Genomic DNA, 17,518 nt, shown 5'->3' on the forward strand with positions numbered 1-17,518 from the left:
CACAAAAAAATAGTCAAGCGCTTGCATTCGAAAGGCAAAGAATGAGGGCGCGAATATTTCCAATGCTTTAAAAGCGCTGAAGTATCTGAAGCGGGAGAAGTTTGCGGGCGATCGGTGCTCATTATCGGCTACTTATCAGCGGGGGGAGGGGGGAATCTCACCCTCATTCACAGAGAGAAACAGAGGAATTTGATTGCAGGTGTCCTGAAAAGACCTGATATCTCCCCGGAGGGCAGGAGGGAGGGTTTGAAATGCAGAACCCCTATGCACAGAAATCCAATTCTAACTAATGCACTAATTTAAAACACTAATCGGGAGACACGGTCAATAGAATTAAAAGATCTGCCACCTACATTAAGGAACAAATTGTTAATCCTTTGTTTAAAAAAAAAACACTCCCAACGCAAGAAAGGCGGTCGAATTTGTTTTTGTACAAAAAAAAACATTTATTCATCCTCATTTTCAAGAACAGGAGCCGGAGATTTTTTTTTTTAATATTTAAGAAACCGTATTAGTAAACTAGAACATCTGCTTGTTCGATATAGTTACTCAATCGATATGGTCCAACGCACCCCCCCCCCATCAAAACACACATTCAAAAATGGGGGAGGGGGTGGGCAGGAAGGGTCGAGATATCGTTTAAACTGTTCACGAGCGTCGAAGAGTGTAAAACACAAAAATACTATAAATTAAAACTTCCCCGCAGACTTAATTAAAACCTAAAAAAAAACAAGGGGATGGGGGGGGGGGGGGGGGGGGGGGGGGGGGGGGGGGAACAGGTTAAAAGCAAACCCTACAAGGTATACTGCTGTCCGCGTGATTCTGAGAGAGGCCAGGTGAAACATTGAACAGTTATTTACAGATACAAGAAATTCGGTAAACATCTCAAAAACACTTGCTTTCCCCACTCGCACCTCCGCTGTTGGTAACTCTGAAGGCATTTTAAAAGTCACAAAAAAGGGCTTTAATATAAAACTTGGCATCTAAAAGGAATCTCGTCCGTGTAGAAACGTTGTTTGTCCCAACTGGTGAGAAAAGAGAGGAGAAACTTCAGCATTTAGAAACCAATTTTGCTTTTTTTTTGTTAAAAGACTCTTATTCCGCGGAGAGTCGCCTCCAGATCACACACACACACACACACACACACACCACAACAAATTCAAATTGTTCAGAAAGCCATGCCTCCAATGATTGGTGATTTTTTTTGTATTTTTTTTGCTAAAAGTCTTGTCCAAATTGGGGGGTTAGTTCTGGCTCTTGTATTTAGTTACTTTCCCCCTGTTGTGTGTGTTTAGATGTGTGTTAGAGGCACTGTTCCACTCACCGCTGTGCCTGGCAGTGTTGTGCTCTGATAGTGTTGGTGCACACTGTGAAGTCTGCTGCCCTGGGAAGCGGGGTCGCTGCCATCTCCCCCGGGAGGGAGGTACATGCTAATCATATCCCGCAGGTCACCCAGGCAGGCTCCCCGGGGGTGGGAGGTGAGCGGAGGAGGGGTGGTCGGCTCTGTCTTCACCATGGAGCTCAGCGCCATGGCCGGAGTGTTCTGCTGCCCATAGCCAGGGGACATGCTGTAGGTGGACGCCGCGTTCATGTAGGTCTGGGCCGTGGACATCATGGGGCTGTACTGCAGGCTGGCCATCTCGTAGCGGTGCATCTGCTGGATCTGGGGGCTGTTAATGCCGGCGTGCTGGGAATAAGCCAACTGGTCTTGCATCAGCGGGTATGTGCCGTTGGCCCAGCCGTTCATGTGGGGGTAGCTGTCCATTCTCTGGCTGACCCCCACGCCACTGTTGACCGCCACCGCCCCCGGGGACAGCAGGCCGCCGGGCAGGGAGTACTTGTCCTTTTTGATGAGGGTTTTGGTCTTCCGCCTGGGTCGGTATTTGTAATCCGGATGTTCCTTCATGTGCAGAGCTCGCAGCCTCTTGGCCTCATCAATGAAGGGCCGCTTCTCGGAGTCAGACAGCAGCTTCCAGTCGGCCCCCAGCCTCTTGCTGATCTCCGAGTTGTGCATCTTGGGGTTCTCCTGGGCCATCTTCCGCCTCTGGCCCCGGGACCAGACCATGAAGGCGTTCATGGGCCGCTTCACCCGGTCCGGGTTGTTGTTGGCGTTCTTACCATTGCTGCCCGGACCGCTGCCGCCCACGTTAGCCTGCGGAACAGCCGACTTCAGCTCGGTCTCCATCATACTATACATCCAGCCGCTTGTCCAGGAGCCCAGGCAGGGCAGCAACTAGTCCTGAGAGAGGGGGGGAGTGAGGCTGGGGGGGGGGGGGGGGGGGGGGGGGAGGCAGGGGGGCACAGTGGCAGGGGGGGGGGCAGAGAGGCAGAGTCCAGGGGGCAGAGAGGCACAGGGGCAGGGGGTGCAGAGAGCCCGGGGGGCAGAGATTCCAGGGGGCAGGGCGCTCTGAGTTCCGACACGAGGCGCTCTGAACGCGGCAACTGCCCCAGTGTTTGTGCCAAACTTGTTCCCAGGCTGAGCGGTTAATAGACACCTATCCATGTGATCCAGACTGACAGCCAATCGGAGCTCGGCGCCGGCTCTCCCCCCCCCCCCCCCCCCTATGGAGCTGCTATTCGCACCCACTCTGCCCCGGCACCAAAAGCCAGAACCGGCCCCCTGTCCCAGCTCCAACCCTGTCCCAGCCGAGGAGCTGCGTTTCCACCGGCACTGTCCCGGGGGGGGGGGGGGGGGTGCCGCTGGCTCAGGGCGGACCTCAACCACCCCCCCTCCTGAGTTTGTCACCGTTTGTGTTTCTATAGAGTTCACCAAACAGCCTGGGGGGAGGGGGGGTCCTGAGCTGAACTCACCTGAGCGCTCACTGAATCTGTCTGTTTGTCCAATTCCTTTACTGAGCCTCATCGGGGTTCTTTATAACAAACTCAATGTGGACACGAGATTCTAAAACACACACACACACACACACACACTCTCTCTCTCTCCCTCTGTCTCGCTCCCCCTCTCTCTGTCACTCCTCTCCCCCCCCCTCTCCCTCTATCTCTCTGTCTCTCTCTCTCCCTCTGTCTCGCTCCCCCTCTCTCTGTCACTCCTCTCCCCCCCCCCCCCCCCCCTCTCTCTCCCTCTATCTCTCTGTCTCTCTCTATCTCTCTGTCTCTCTCTCTCCCTCTGCCTCGCGGGGGAGGAGGGGATAGGGATGGTAAGAGGGATGCATGGGAGGGGTGGACAGGGGCTGGACAGAGTGTGGGGGGGGGGGGGGGGGGGGGGGGTTGGGGAGAGTTTGGAGGGAGGGGGCTGGGAAGAGTGGGGGAGGGGGCGGGGGAGAGATGGGAGGGAGAGAGGGGTGGGGGAGAGTGTAGGAGGGTTGGGGGAGGGGCTGGGGAGAGTGGGGGGGGCTAGAGAGAGTGTGGTAGGAGAGAGGGGTGGGGTGGGAGAGTGTAGGATGGTTGGGGGAGGGGGCTGGGGAGAGTGCGGGTGGGGCTGGGGAGAGTGTGGTAGGGGGAGAGGGGTGGGGGCTGGGGAGAGAGTGTGGTAGGGGGAGAGGGGTGGGGCTGGGGAGAGTGTGGGAGGGCTGGGGAGAGGGGTGGGGGCTGGGGAGATTGTGGTAGGGGAGAGGGGTGGGGGCTGGGGAGAGTGTGGGAGGGGGAGAGGGGTGGGGGCTGGGGAGAGTGTGGTAGGGGGAGAGGGGTGGGGCTGGGGAGAGTATAGGAGGGTTGGGGGGAGGGGGCTGGGGAGAGTGTGCGAGGGGGAGAGGGGTGGGGGCTGGGGAGTGTGGTAGGGGGGAGAGGGGTGGGGGCTGGGGAGAGTGTGGGAGGGTTGGGGGAGGGGGCTGGGGAGAGTGTGGGAGGGTTGGGGAGGGGGCTGGGGAGAGTGTGGGAGGGGTGGGGTGAGGGGGCTGGGGAGAGTGTGGGATGGGTGGGGGCTGGGGAGAGTATGGGAGGGGGAGAAGGTTGGGGGAGGGGGGTGGGGGCTGGGGGAGTGTGGGAGGGGCTGTGGTGAGGGGGAATTCGGCCCTTCCCTGCCCTGATTGACAAGGCCACCAGGTGCCAATCAAACTCTGTGCGGTCAGTTTGTGGATTGGAGGTTGTTTAGCTGCCATGGCAACCGCATCGCCTCGTCGCTGCTGGGGGGACTCCAGCCGAGTGAGAGCTCAGCCCCACTGCACCCAGCAAGGAGGGGGTCTCCGAGGTAGAGAAGGAGCAGCAGCCCCACCACCAGCAGCCCCACAGCCACCAGCAGCAGCCCCACCAGCACCAGCAGACCCACCACCACCAGCAGCCCCCACCACCACCAGCCCCACCAGCAGCCCCACCACCACCAGCCCCACCAGCAGCCCCACCACCACCAGCAGCCCCACCACCAGCAGCCCCACCACCACCAGCAGCCCCACCACCGCCACCAGCAGCCCCCACCACCAGCAGCCCCACCACCACCAGCAGCCCCACCACCGCCACCAGCAACCCCACCACCACCACCAGCCCCACCAGCACCACCAGCAGCACCACCACCACCACCACAGCCCACCACCACCACCAGCAGCCCCACCACCAGCACCCATCACCACCAGCAGCCCCACCACCACCACCACCAAGCCCCACCACCCACCCACCAGCAGTCCCCACCACCAGCCCCACCACCACCACCAGCAGCACCACCACCACCACCAGCAGCCCCACCACCGCCACCAGCAACAGCCCCACCCACCAGCAAGCCCCACCACCAGCCAGCCCACACCACCAGCAGCCCCACCACACCAGCAGCCCCCCACCACCAGCAGACCCTCACACCACCAAGCAGCCCCACCACCGCCACCACCAGCCCCACCACCGCACCAGCAGCACCACCACCACCAGCAACAGCCCCCACCACCACCAGCAGACACACCACCACCAGCAGGCCCCACCCCACCACCAGCAGCCCCACCACCCACAGCCCCACCAGCAGCCCACCACCACCCCAGCAGCCCCACCACCAGCAGCCCCACACACCAGCAGCACCACCACCACCAGCAGCCCCACCTCCGCACCAGCAGCCCCACCACCAGACCCCTCAACACCAGCAGCCCCACCACCACCACACAGCAGCCCCCACCACCAGCAGCCCCACCACCACCACCAGCAGCCCCACCACCACCACCAGCAGCCCCACCAGCAGCCCCACCACCACCAGCAGCAGCCCCAAAACCAGACCCATCACCACCAGCAGCCCCACCCGCCACCACCAGCAGCCCCACCACCACCAGCAGCCCCACCACCACCGCAGTCCCCACCACCACCAGCCCCAACAGCAGCCCCACCACCACAGCAGCCCCACCACCAGCAGCCCCACCACCACCAGCATCCCCACCACCGCCACCAGCAGCCCCACCACCAGCAGCCCCACCACCACCAGCAGCCCCACCACCGCCACCAGCAACCCCACCACCACCACCAGCCCCACCAGCAGCCACCAGCAGCACCACCACCACCACCAGCAGCCCCACCACCGCCACCAGCAGCCCCACCACCAGACCCATCACCACCAGCAGCCCCACCACCACCACCACCAGCCCCCCACCACACCACCAGCAGCCCCCACCACCACCACCAGCAGCCCCGCCACCAGCCCCACCACCACCACCAGCAGCACCACCACCACCACCAGCAGCCACACGCCACCACAGCCAACCAGCAAGCATCCCCACCACCATCAGCCCACCACCATCAGCCCCACCACCACCAGCAGCCCCACCACCACCAGCAGACCCATCACCACCAGCAGCCCCACACCGCCACCACCCCCCACCACCCCACCGCCACCAGCAGCACCACCACCACCAGCAACAGCCCCACCACCACCAGCAGACACACCACCACCAGCAGCCCCACCCCCACCACCAGCCCCCACCACCAGCCCCACCAGCAGCCCCCCACCACCAGCAGCCCCACCACCAGCAGCCCCCCACCAGCAGCACCACCACCACCAGCAGCCCCCCACCACCACCAGCAGCCCCACCCCAGACCCATCACCACCAGCAGCCCCACCACCACCACCAGCAGCCCCACCACCAGCAGCCCCACCACCACCACCAGCAGCCCCACCACCACCACCAGCAGCCCCACCAGCAGCCCCACAGCCACCAGCAGCAGCCCCAAAACCAGACCCATCACCACCAGCAGCCCCACCGCCACCACCAGCAGCCCCACCCACCCACCCAGCCCCACCACCACCACCAGCCCCACCACCCCCACAACACCCCACCACCCCCCCCCACCAGCCCCCACCAGCAGCCCCACACCACCAGCAGCCCCACACACCGCCACCAGCAGCCCCCACCACCAGCAGCAGCCCCACCACCAGCAGCAGCCCCACCACAGCAGCACCCACCACGACCCCGCCCCACCACCCCCCCCACCAGCAGACACACCACCACCAGCAGCAGCCCCACCACCAGCCCCACCACCACCAGCAACAGCCCCACCACCACCACCAGCCCCACCACCACCACCAGCAGCCCCACCATCGCCACCAGCAGCCCCACCACCAGACCCATCACCACCAGCAGCCCCACCACCACCACCACCAGCCCCACCACCACCACCAGCAACAGCCCCACTACCACCAGCAGTCCCCCCGCCACCAGCAGCCCCCACCACCAGCAGCCCCACCACCACCAGCCCCACCACCACCACCAGCCCCACCACCGCCACCAGCAGCCCCACCACCGCCACCAGCAGCCCCACCACCACCAGCAGCCCCACCACCACCAGCCCACCAGCAGCCCCACCACCACCAGCAGCCCCACCACCAGCCCCACCACCGCCACCAGCAGCCCCACCACCACCAGCAGACCATCACCACCCCCACCACCACCAGCCCCACCACCACCAGCAGCCCCACCACCGCCACCAGCAGCCCCACCACCACCAGCAGCCCCACCACCAGCAGCCCCACCACCACCAGCAGCCCCACCACCGCCACCAGCAGCCCCCACCACCACCAGCAGCCCCACCACCACCAGCCCCACCAGCAGCCCCACCACCACCAGCAGCCCCACCACCGCCACCAGCAGCCCCACCACCACCAGCAGACCCATCACCACCACCAGCAGCCCCACCACCACCCCCACCACCAGCAGCCCCACCACCACCAGCAGCCCCACCACCAGCAGCCCCACCACCACCAGCAGCAGCCCCACCACCACCAGACCCACCACCACCCCACCACCAGCAGCCCCACCACCACCAGCAGCCCCACCACCAGCAGCCCCACCACCACCAGCAGCCCCACCACCACCACCAGCAGCCCCACCACCACTACCAGCAGCCCCCCACCACCAGCAGCCCCACCAGCAGCGGCCACCCTTATTTTCTCCGTCAGCCCATGTTTATAATCAGCACAAGGCAGACCCCCCCCCCCCCCCCCCCCCCACCCCCCTAACGAATGTCGATACATTTCACTGAGACACACTTTCAGGCAAACACATTTGGAACAAAGCGTATCTGTGCCCACTTCGCAAAACTATTCCCCAAAATAAAGGTCTTGGGAAAGAAGGGTACAGATTCTGACGTGAACAGTTCAATAAACACACATTTTTTTTACACGTGGGCTAACTTCCGGATACATTGGGATTAGATGATTGATAAATGCTCCAAATAACAGCCGGAAGCCCAGATTCACCATGAAGTTATAACATGAATTCTTGTTCTTCCGTGCGGGCAGGGACGTGCCCAGTGAGAGCAGGAGTGGGCTGGGATGATACATAGCCCCTGCAGCAACATCCGAGAATTCACTCAGACACATCGCCAACAGAAACAAACTTCCCCACAACAAGAAAACATCATCGTGAAAATTCTGAAGCTTGTTCAATTGCTTCTGAGCAGCCGAATGTGACTGTATATCTGTACACTGACATCTGGTATCTTGTTTGGGTGCATCCCAGTATGGTTATACAGTCAAGGGCATTGTTAGCGCGATCAGCATTTGTTGCGTCTCCGAAGTTGCCCTTCTTCACAACTAAACAACTTGAGGATACAGCACTTGAGAGGGGCAGTCAACCACATTGCTATGAGTCTGGAGGCACCTGTAGGTCAGACAGGGTAAGGACGGCAGATTTCCTTTCCGAAAGTCACATTAGAGTGTTGCTGGCGCCAGTTTTGGATTCCAAATATCTGTAATAGAGTTCAAACTCCCCAACTGGCATGTTGGGATTTTAACCCCTGTCTCCGGCTTCCCCTCAGATCAGGTCTAGGCCATGGTGAGGTAGCAGCTTGGATCTTGTATATCTGTCTCCCTTGTGGAGACCAGCAGTTGACTTCAATTTGAATTGGGGGTTTTTTTTTTGCAGCAAGCGATGAGATGGATATAAGGTTTGCCCTGCCCACTCTGCGCATTGGCTTCGTAAACTTTACGGTGGGATTTTTAAAAAAAAAGATCTGTTATTGAACTCCACTGGATTACTAATTATATATGAAAACAGAAAAATGCTGGAAATGGTGAGCAGATCAGGGAACATCAGTGGCCAGGTTTGACGGAAGGTCGCAGAGTGACATAGCTCTGTCTCTCTCACTCTCTGCCTGTCTCTCTCTGTGTGTCTCTGTCCCCACCGTGGCTGTTGTTCTGCCGGAGCAATTCCAGCATTTCCTGTTTTTATTTCAGATCTCAGTGTGTGTGTGCAAGTTACATTGGCTCTTATTCAGAAATCTTTATACATTGCTGTTGTAAATATTCAAGTGGCTGGACTAATCCCCCAAGAGTGATGCCCCTGTGTGGATTTAACAACCAAAGTCCAAGTGGGTTATGGTGAGAGGGAGGGACGGGGGACGAGTGTCTTCAACCTCCTCCAGCTCAATTTGCTGGGGCCGTTCTGAAGGTGGCTGGGCGCAGCTCTATCGCCGCCTGGTGACAGGGCAATGTTGGCGCGGCGTCGAGCTGAACCAGAGATAAACATTTAAAAGGACACATCCGTAACATAACAGAGCCCCCAGTTCTGTGCAGCACAGTATGTGACAGCTTTACAGCCCGCCCGACGCTCGTCATCATAATTAACTGAACTCTTTCTTCCAACCCCCACTCTTTTGGAGAAAAAAAAATGACTTGAAAAGATAGCATCAAAAACATTGCCACACATTTGCGGAAGGCAAGTCAGATTGACAGATGCACTTAGGCACGGAGACATTCTCGTTTCATTTACACTGTACACACACTACAAATAACCTGTGGGAAGTGATGTACTGTTGCAGATACACCGCACTCAGGGCTCACAGTGACTGACTGAGAAAGGAGGGTTGCTACACAGCTATCACAAAGCACTCTGACCCTCGCATCTAAAACAGACAAGAAAATGATAATCATGGGTTTTATTTATTGCAACGTTCGAAGCACCATTTCAAAATCGTCCCATTCTAAAGTCACCCCGAAGCAGCCGGTGCTAACGAATCTGTCCACCTCCGCCCCGAGACTCCCAATATAGATTCTGCTGCACGATAATATGATCAGTATTATGACATTTTCTCATTGGTTCCAGGTTACTGAAAGTGAAGTCAGATTATTTCGATGCGGGCGATATAGCCAGGAAGCGACACAGTCTTGGCGAAGTTGCGAAATGGCTTTTGAGAAGATAGCAGAAACGTTTTCACATTTCTGGAGACACAAACAGATGCACTCGACCCGTAGAGACATTCGTTTGGGTTACATTCACAGCAAATAAACTGCGGAAATCACACACCGTTCGAGACGCGGACGGCTCACTGAAGGCTGACAGAGAGGGAGAGGGAGCTTTTCCCCAGAATCTGTGATTCTCCTATTGAACTGGGCAAAAGCGGTTAGCTCCTTCAGCCTGTCATTCGAATTGGAGAAGTTGTCCACTCTAACACTTTGCAACATTCAGACAGAAACCAGCAACATACACTTCAGATTTATTTCCATGTTCACACGCCAGCTTTAATGAGTTAGATCCAAACTTTAGCCAACAATTCTCAGATCAACCATTGATTATTGAATTCTCTTAACAATCAGGATCTGGTTAATTAAAGCAATGAGCCCCCCCCCCCCCCCCCCCCCCCCCCCCACCAGCCCCCCGTCTGTGTTTGATATTTAAAATTGTTAATACATCCCCAACACAAGGTGAAGCTGGTTTCAACGATTTATAGTTGTTGTCAAGTCTTGCCAAAGGTTTCATAGAGAGAGAGAAATATAATCGATCAATACATTTTTGGACAGGGGTAATTGAAATGGGGGGGTGTTGCGCGCGCGTTTCAAATTGTGGAAATCCACATTAAAAAGAGGTTCGTGCCCCTTGAACGGGGACACAATGGTCTCTTTTATGTGACTGCAATACTGGCTCGTTTCCGATCAGTGAAATTCAGGATCTCAGTGTCCTGTCAACTGTGTTAGAAATGGTCACCCGCCCCCCGACAAGCCAGCGGCGATGGGGCAATGACATTACAGCCTGGCTGAACCTTTGTGAAACGTGACTAAAAATCCTTTAATTTCACCGGGCTTCCGAGAAGAGCAGATGTGAATTGGAGCCGCTCGCTCTACCGAATTTGTCACTTCTCTCTGTCCAGTATTCAATTTTCAAGAAAGGCGGGTTTGGAAAATTCAGCCTCTGGTCGGGTTGTGTGAAGACGTTCCAAATGTCTCACACACAGCCTTTGAAGCAATGGGCCACATTGCAGCATTCTGTAATATCAATTCAAATCGGCGTGGCTATTCCAGGGGTTCTGTCATTGATTGGCAAGCTGCTGGTCTCAACGTGATCAGGAATTTTAAGGAACTGACCCTGTCTAACTGATAGTAGTGGTGGTGGTTTGTGTGTATGTGGGGGGGGGGGGGGGGAGCACACATACACCCCCCCCCCCCCCCCCCACACACACACACACTCCCCAAAGCATTTCTAAAATGCTCACGAGAATTAAACACGCAGAGTTGTCTTGTTCTCCTGGTCAGCACGCCCCAAATTCGAGGAGAGGGGATAACAACGTGAGTTTAATTTAGTGTTAAAAAAAACCCCCACCCTTATTTGGTGTCTGAAAGGAAACCCGGGCAAGAGGCGGACCCCTCGGTGTGTTATTTAATCAGAATGTCAGATAGATTCTTCCAGCACCGTCTAATCCAGAGAGTGGTTAGCGGCTGGTTGTTCGCAACGAGCTGCAACCACCCAGATTGGGGCATTTTTCTTCATCGTGGGATTCCGATCTGATAAAGTGATCGCCTTGTAATCTGTTTTGGAAAATGAATGGGAGCTGTGCAGCTATTGAAGATTTTCTTCACCCTGCTAATTAGCAGCGAGGGGACAAGCGACCACCAACGTCGGATTTAAGATTGGAGATTCTCCCAAACATGGAGATAAATAAATCCCACAATTGCCCTCTGTAATACCTCCCTTCCCTTCCACCCACAGACACACACCCAACACGGTCTGGCGTTAAACCTTTCATCTTCCAGGTGTTCTCATCGTTTGGATTGGTCAAAATTAAAATGTTCATTTCTGACCATCCTACATATCCTGATAGTTGCCGTCTCCAGCACCTCATGGCTACACCTCTCGCCGCAGTGCGGTACACCTCATGTAAGAATCTCTGTGGCCAGGTATTACCCAGTCTTGTGCAGGACCCCCACCCTCTCCCTACCTGTTCCCCTGATCACAAATCCTGAAGGGTCGATACCCGAGTAGAAGGCAACACCTTCTAAATCAGTAAAAATAATAGCCAGGCGCAGCTCTCTCAAAGGACACATTGACCAGAAGCGATTTAAAGTCGCCTTATTTTTATTGAGTTGTATACTCCAACCGCCGTGTCCTGGTTCAGGGAATACATTGGATGCTTTTGAGTTTTATACTTTTAAAATTCGTCTCACTAGTGACAGTGTGAAGGTTTTTCACCGCACTCTGTGGCCGTCATGTTACTAACAAAATCGCACCTCAGCCATCTCCCTCGAGTATGAAGCGGCCCTTCCTCTTCACCTCGTTAACATGGAGAAATATAATCGTTTCATATCACCTGCCCCGCACGGAAGCGAGCAACCGAACTGTTATTAAGAAGTGGAAACCAGTGCTGACTTCGAATTGAAGTCAAATTCAAAGCTTGGTCAGAAATCGAATAGGAAGACTTAAATTCATCCATTCTACACTGCGGGAAATCCGAATAGTCAAACACTTTAACTCTTTAACTCAAAACATATTCCCCCGTCTGGAATCTCCTTCACCATCTAAACAGAACGAATAGACTAAGTTTCGACAGAAGGGAGTTCGTTCCATCAACCAGCGAAATTAAATGTAAACATTTAGCTGCACTACCGAATATTTGATTGCTCGCCTGATAAATCTGGAATGTGGCCTTCAACCTGTGATAGAATTAATCGACTGTTTTACTAATTGACAACGGCGTTGACATTTATTTGGGAATTCTTTAAACCCCATTTTCCTATCCATAACCATATTTTGAAGATGTTAATGCAGATCTCGTCAAACGTTTGAAACCCTCCAAAACAGCGGCTCTGCCAGACACTGTCAAATTCGTTAGTGGGGGCCCGGGGAGTAAAACGTTTCTGGTCTTTGCACCAGCCTTTCATTCGATTTCTGCCGTTTTTGTAGAAGCCACTGGGTTCAGAAGGACAGTAAACAACAGACAGGTGAACAATACCCAGCACATCACCTCGTGCATCTTCCAATTCAATAAATTCGCCTCAATCCCCCGACCATGTGTGAACGTGGCTCATATGGGAGACGGAATAAGCGGAACACAAACCACCAGGGAGATTTCTAAAAGTTCCCATCAAGCCGGAGCTGTCAAAAATTGTCAAACTAAATATTTTGCATCATTTTTGTTTCAAGAAAAGGTGGAAAACAGCCATTCAGCCGAAATCCACTATTCCAATGTTTATTATTCTGCCACATCATCCCATCACAACTTCACTGAAATGTTTGACAACTCCACTGGTTCAAATCCTGCTTAATGGGGTGGGGGTGATTGGGGAATCTTGGACCTGTTGGGATGGAATTTGGACAACTCCAGGGGCTTTTCACAGTAACTTCATTGAAGTCTACTCGTGACAAAAAGCGATTTTAATTTCAAGCGAGTCTGGAATAAAGAAACATTCAACAGCTGATTGAGGCGGCGGCAGTCAAAATGGGATTGCAAACTGAAATGCAGCAACAAACCCTCATTACTGAATTTACAACACTGGCGGCCTGGATGGGTCCGTAATAAAAAAAAACAACTCCCCTTCCACTTGGTAGGATAGACAAATGGTGATTTGGAAAGTGGGATCTGGAGTTTTCTTTGCCACGAATCTGTTTTTCTTTTAAACAAAAAGAAAGAACCCTCCCTCAGTTTTAATGTTACCTGTTTTGTTCGGCACCCACCCAGACAGCGCGGGGACCCAAATGGGGTTGATGTACAGCGGAACTGTGAGCCAAGAGGGTGTATCTCATTCTCAGGTGTCCAGTAGAGAGAGAGAGAAAACCCCTCTGCGGTTTGTAATATTTGCTGGCGATCACACGCAGTATTAATGTATCACTTACTGGCCTGGGTTATAATGGATATATTTTAATTAGATATGCCATTTCTTATGTCCGTGGACACCTTTAGAGTGCACCTTTTTTTCGCCGTAATGTCCTGTTGCAGCGAGAGTGCTGAGAACTCAGCTTTTTGCCTTGTATTCATTAACTTGGGTTCAACCAGGTTACAGAGGAGGCTGTCGACTCACAGTCTAACCGCGAATTAACTGCACTGCACTCCGATAACAAGACTTAATACAGCTCTCAGCCATTACAACAAACCTTGCACCATTATTCTTTTGTAAAACTGGGATCCATAATTGCAGTAATCCACAAGACTAATTAGGTGCAAATAAACTATTCATTACGGCCAAATTAAAATGAAACATGCGCTATTCTCGCATGAAAAGGGTATCATTAGCGGGAGGACATTCTTCTGCAAGTGTTATTAAAAGCAGCCCAGTACAAAAAAAACAAGAAGAAACTGGAGGCAAAACACGAGGGCCGGCGTAATTATGTTGCAATGTGTCTTTCGTTTGAGATAAATAATTAAAATAGAGGCCGGATTAATTGACATGACTGTCGGTGCGAATTCATCTCCGCCCCCTTCCGAGATGAAATGATCGTTTCTTGTAAACAATGAGTCCAGGTAGCAGAGTATGAAGAAGGCTTCCTTCGGGAGAAGGCACAGGTTTGGGGAGGGCGAGGGGGGGGGGGGGGGGGGGGGCGTAAATGAATAGTCATTACTCCTCTTTCAACCGGCACTGGATCCTTTTGATCAGAAATGAATTAGCTCCACCCCATACAATAGCTTGCGATCAGAAGAAAAGGCGGTGACCCAACGCTATTAACAGCACCTTTGTTAATCTCCCTCCAGCTTTTCAATTACAGCTGTTAATTTCATTAGGAGAAGGGGAGAATACACCACAAGGTTCCTTTCTGGTGCCCCCCCCCCCCCCCCTAACTCCACTTTCCTGTTTGGGGGTGCAAGGGACGCTGGCAAAATATAGAGACCCCCCCCCCCCCCCCTCCATAAATGGCCAACCTTCTTCCCCATTCAGTCGAACAATTTACGAAAACAATTTCGGGTCTAATTCACCAAAGCCCATCTGCATGGGCAATAATCTTCAAAATAGTGCCCCATATAACGGGGAGATTGTGCCCATCGTTCAGTGAACCATCCTCGTGTATAATTTCATCCCTAAATTAATAACCACATCCTTTCCCCTGGTCAAATAATTTTGGGGAGGGAAATAAAAAGCGCAGAATCATCTTTCCAGCCGCCCCATTGAACATCAGAACCCCCAGCTTCAAACCGGGCTGCACATTCAGCATCAAACTCTGGGTGACACCGGGCAACAGCTTTGAGAAAGTGAAGGAGTTCAAACTCTCAGGCGGCAGTTTTCTTTTTAAATTAAAAAGCACTGCTTTCGGGGAAAGGACAGTTTGAAATTTCGTTCCCAATTAGGGTGGGCAGATTGGAAAGATACAACGTGGAAAGATCGATATCTCAAATTGGCAAAGCGGTCTAAATTTCTCTCCGAATAAACGTGCGGGATTGCAGCATTTCCCTCACAATCAATAGTCCCGACAAACAAAACACTGAGAGTTTATTGGGGGCTAATGTCGGGGGAGGGGGAGGAATGGACATTTTGTTCAAAGACAGATTAATGATTTATGTTTACCCTAAATAATAATTCCATAAATAACACCACGGGGTCAATTGAACCGACTACCGAAGTCTCCATCATTACATCCCGCCTATCGGATTGAAATCCAGAGGGCTCAGTGATTTAGGGGAGATTTAAATGTGGGCATTATGGCACACTGGAATTCCAATGTGTTTATTGAACGCGATTTACTTCAACTAACGCTCACTGTAAGTGGAATAAGATCTAATATTAAGCGACATCATGAAATATTAGTGAATATATTTATTTATCTTTCCTAAAACGGGCTCACACGAAGACAAGTCAATATGTTTACTTGTAAAAAAAACATGTTCCACAGTTCAACCCAATCTCCTGTACACTTACCCTTGTGTTGAAACCCCTCCAATGGCCTTACAGTTCAATATCTCTTTACTACCCCCCCCCCCCCCTCTTCCAGCCCTCCTACCCTCTGAGGAAGTACTGATTGAACCTTTATTTCATTCTGGTCAGCCTTTAATGGTGAATTGAGACCAGTTCTGATCACCACACTTCAGAAACTATGTAAAAGCTTCAGATCGGGTGGAGGAAAGATAGGTGGGAATGGTGTCAGGGATACAGGACTTCAGTCACTGGATAGATTGGACACGCTGAGATTGCCCTCCTGAGAGAAGTGTGAAAGGAGAGGGGGTTATTCAAAATAATGATGATGTATATAAAAGGAACGGCTGGAAACCAATGCGAAGATGAGGAGAAAATATGCAGTGAGTGATTGGGATGTTGAAAGGGAGAATGTGGTGGAGACAGATACAACCTGGAATGTGGAAAGGGAGAGTGTGGTGGAGACAGATACAATCTGGGATGTGGAAAGGGAGAGTGTGGTGGAGACAGATACAACCTGGAATGTGGAAAGGGAGAATGTGGTGGAGACAGATACAATCTGGGATGTGGAAAGGGAGAGTGTGGTGGAGACAGATACAATCTGGGATGTGGAAAGGGAGAGTGTGGTGGAGACAGATACAATCTAGGATGTGGAAAGGGAGAGTGTGGTGGAGACAGATACAATCTGGGATGTGGAAAGGGAGAGTGTGGTGGAGACAGATACAATCTGGGATGTGGAAAGGGAGAGTGTGGTGGAGACAGATACAATCTGGGATGTGGAAAGGGAGAATGTGGTGGAGACAGATACAATCAGGCTTTTCAAAAGAGAATTGGATAAACTCCTGAAGGAAGAAACATTGCAGCGATATGGGGGAAAGTGTGGAGGAGTTGGACTGACAGAGTAGCTCAAGCAGAGAACTAGCAAAGATAAGACCGGCCAAACGGCCTCCTTCTGTGCTGCAATCATTTGATGATTCTACAACTGCGCTCCCACAGACCCGGCTTGGTCATCATTCCACCATTGGCAGCCATGCCTGGATCACAAGGTCTACAATCCCCTCACCCCTTCAGTGCTTCATTTTTACACTCTTGTAAAGTGCCTTGGTACTAAATATGAATGGCGCTATATAAATGCAGGGTAGGATTTTCAGGACAGATCGCCATCCCTCGAGTTGGCATGGACATTGCTATTGCCAACTCTCAAAATCCCACTGTCACTTAACACTCACCTGAGCATTGATTGGCAGTGGGCGGGGATTCTGTCCACACTCAGAAGGAAGTCCACTGTGAGAGCTGTGGGCCAATTCGATTGGGGTCGGGAGGATAGGAGGCATCCCGGTGGGGCAGGATGGCACAATCATGGCCCCGGGGGTTGGCAGGGGCAGAGATGTTGGAGAGATTGTGGAGGTTGGCCCAGAGTTCAAACGTCACATGGTGGAATGGTCCCAACACTGCGGGGGCCTTCAGATTGAGTACCCCCTGCCCTCACTTGCTGCCGTGATGGAGAAAGGTTTTATTTCTGTTTCCCACACTATCGTTTTTTAAATTTAGAAGGCCCAATTCATTTTTTCCAATTAAGGGGCAATTTAGCGTGGCCAATCCACCTACCCTGCATATCTTTGGGTTGTGGGGGCAAAACCCACGCAAACACGGGGAAAATGTACAAACTGCACACGGACAGTGACCCAGAGCCGGGACTGAACCTGGGACCTCAGCGCCGTGAGGCAGCAGTGCTAACCACTGCACCGCCGTGTGGCCCTGTTTCCCTCCCAATCCACTCCTGCTCTCCCAGTCTGAAAACCGAAGCCCTTTATTGGCCATTACATGCCCACTTAACAGCCTTAACAGGTGAAAGGATGGTTTTCCCACCGGGGACCCTCCCCGCCTCCATGTAAAATTGTTTCTGGGTTTGGGCGGGTGAATGCTTGGGGTGGGGGGGGGGGGGGGGTTGGCAGGTGGGGGCATTCAATTTTATGTTCCCCCCCATCCTGCCTCAGATCCCACATTGGAGGAAACATTAAATTCGGCACAAAGTGCTCTTGTTTCTAT

At 53.4% G+C, this 17,518-nt stretch overlaps 1 protein-coding gene across 1 annotated transcript; it reads right to left on the minus strand.

Moving 5' to 3' along the window:
- Positions 1–758: 758 nt before the first annotated feature.
- sox3 (SRY-box transcription factor 3) lies at positions 759–2,260 on the minus strand. Its single transcript, XM_038775968.1, has 2 exons — positions 1,325–2,260; positions 759–1,025 (listed from the first exon to the last, which is right to left on the minus strand). Exons 1-2 carry the CDS (start codon positions 2,195–2,197, stop codon positions 984–986), a joined length of 915 nt encoding a protein of 304 aa, XP_038631896.1. The 5' UTR covers positions 2,198–2,260; the 3' UTR covers positions 759–983.
- Positions 2,261–17,518: the final 15,258 nt, after the last annotated feature.

This window comes from Scyliorhinus canicula, chromosome 17, assembly GCF_902713615.1.
Source record: "Scyliorhinus canicula chromosome 17, sScyCan1.1, whole genome shotgun sequence".
Classification (NCBI taxonomy): domain Eukaryota; kingdom Metazoa; phylum Chordata; class Chondrichthyes; order Carcharhiniformes; family Scyliorhinidae; genus Scyliorhinus; species Scyliorhinus canicula.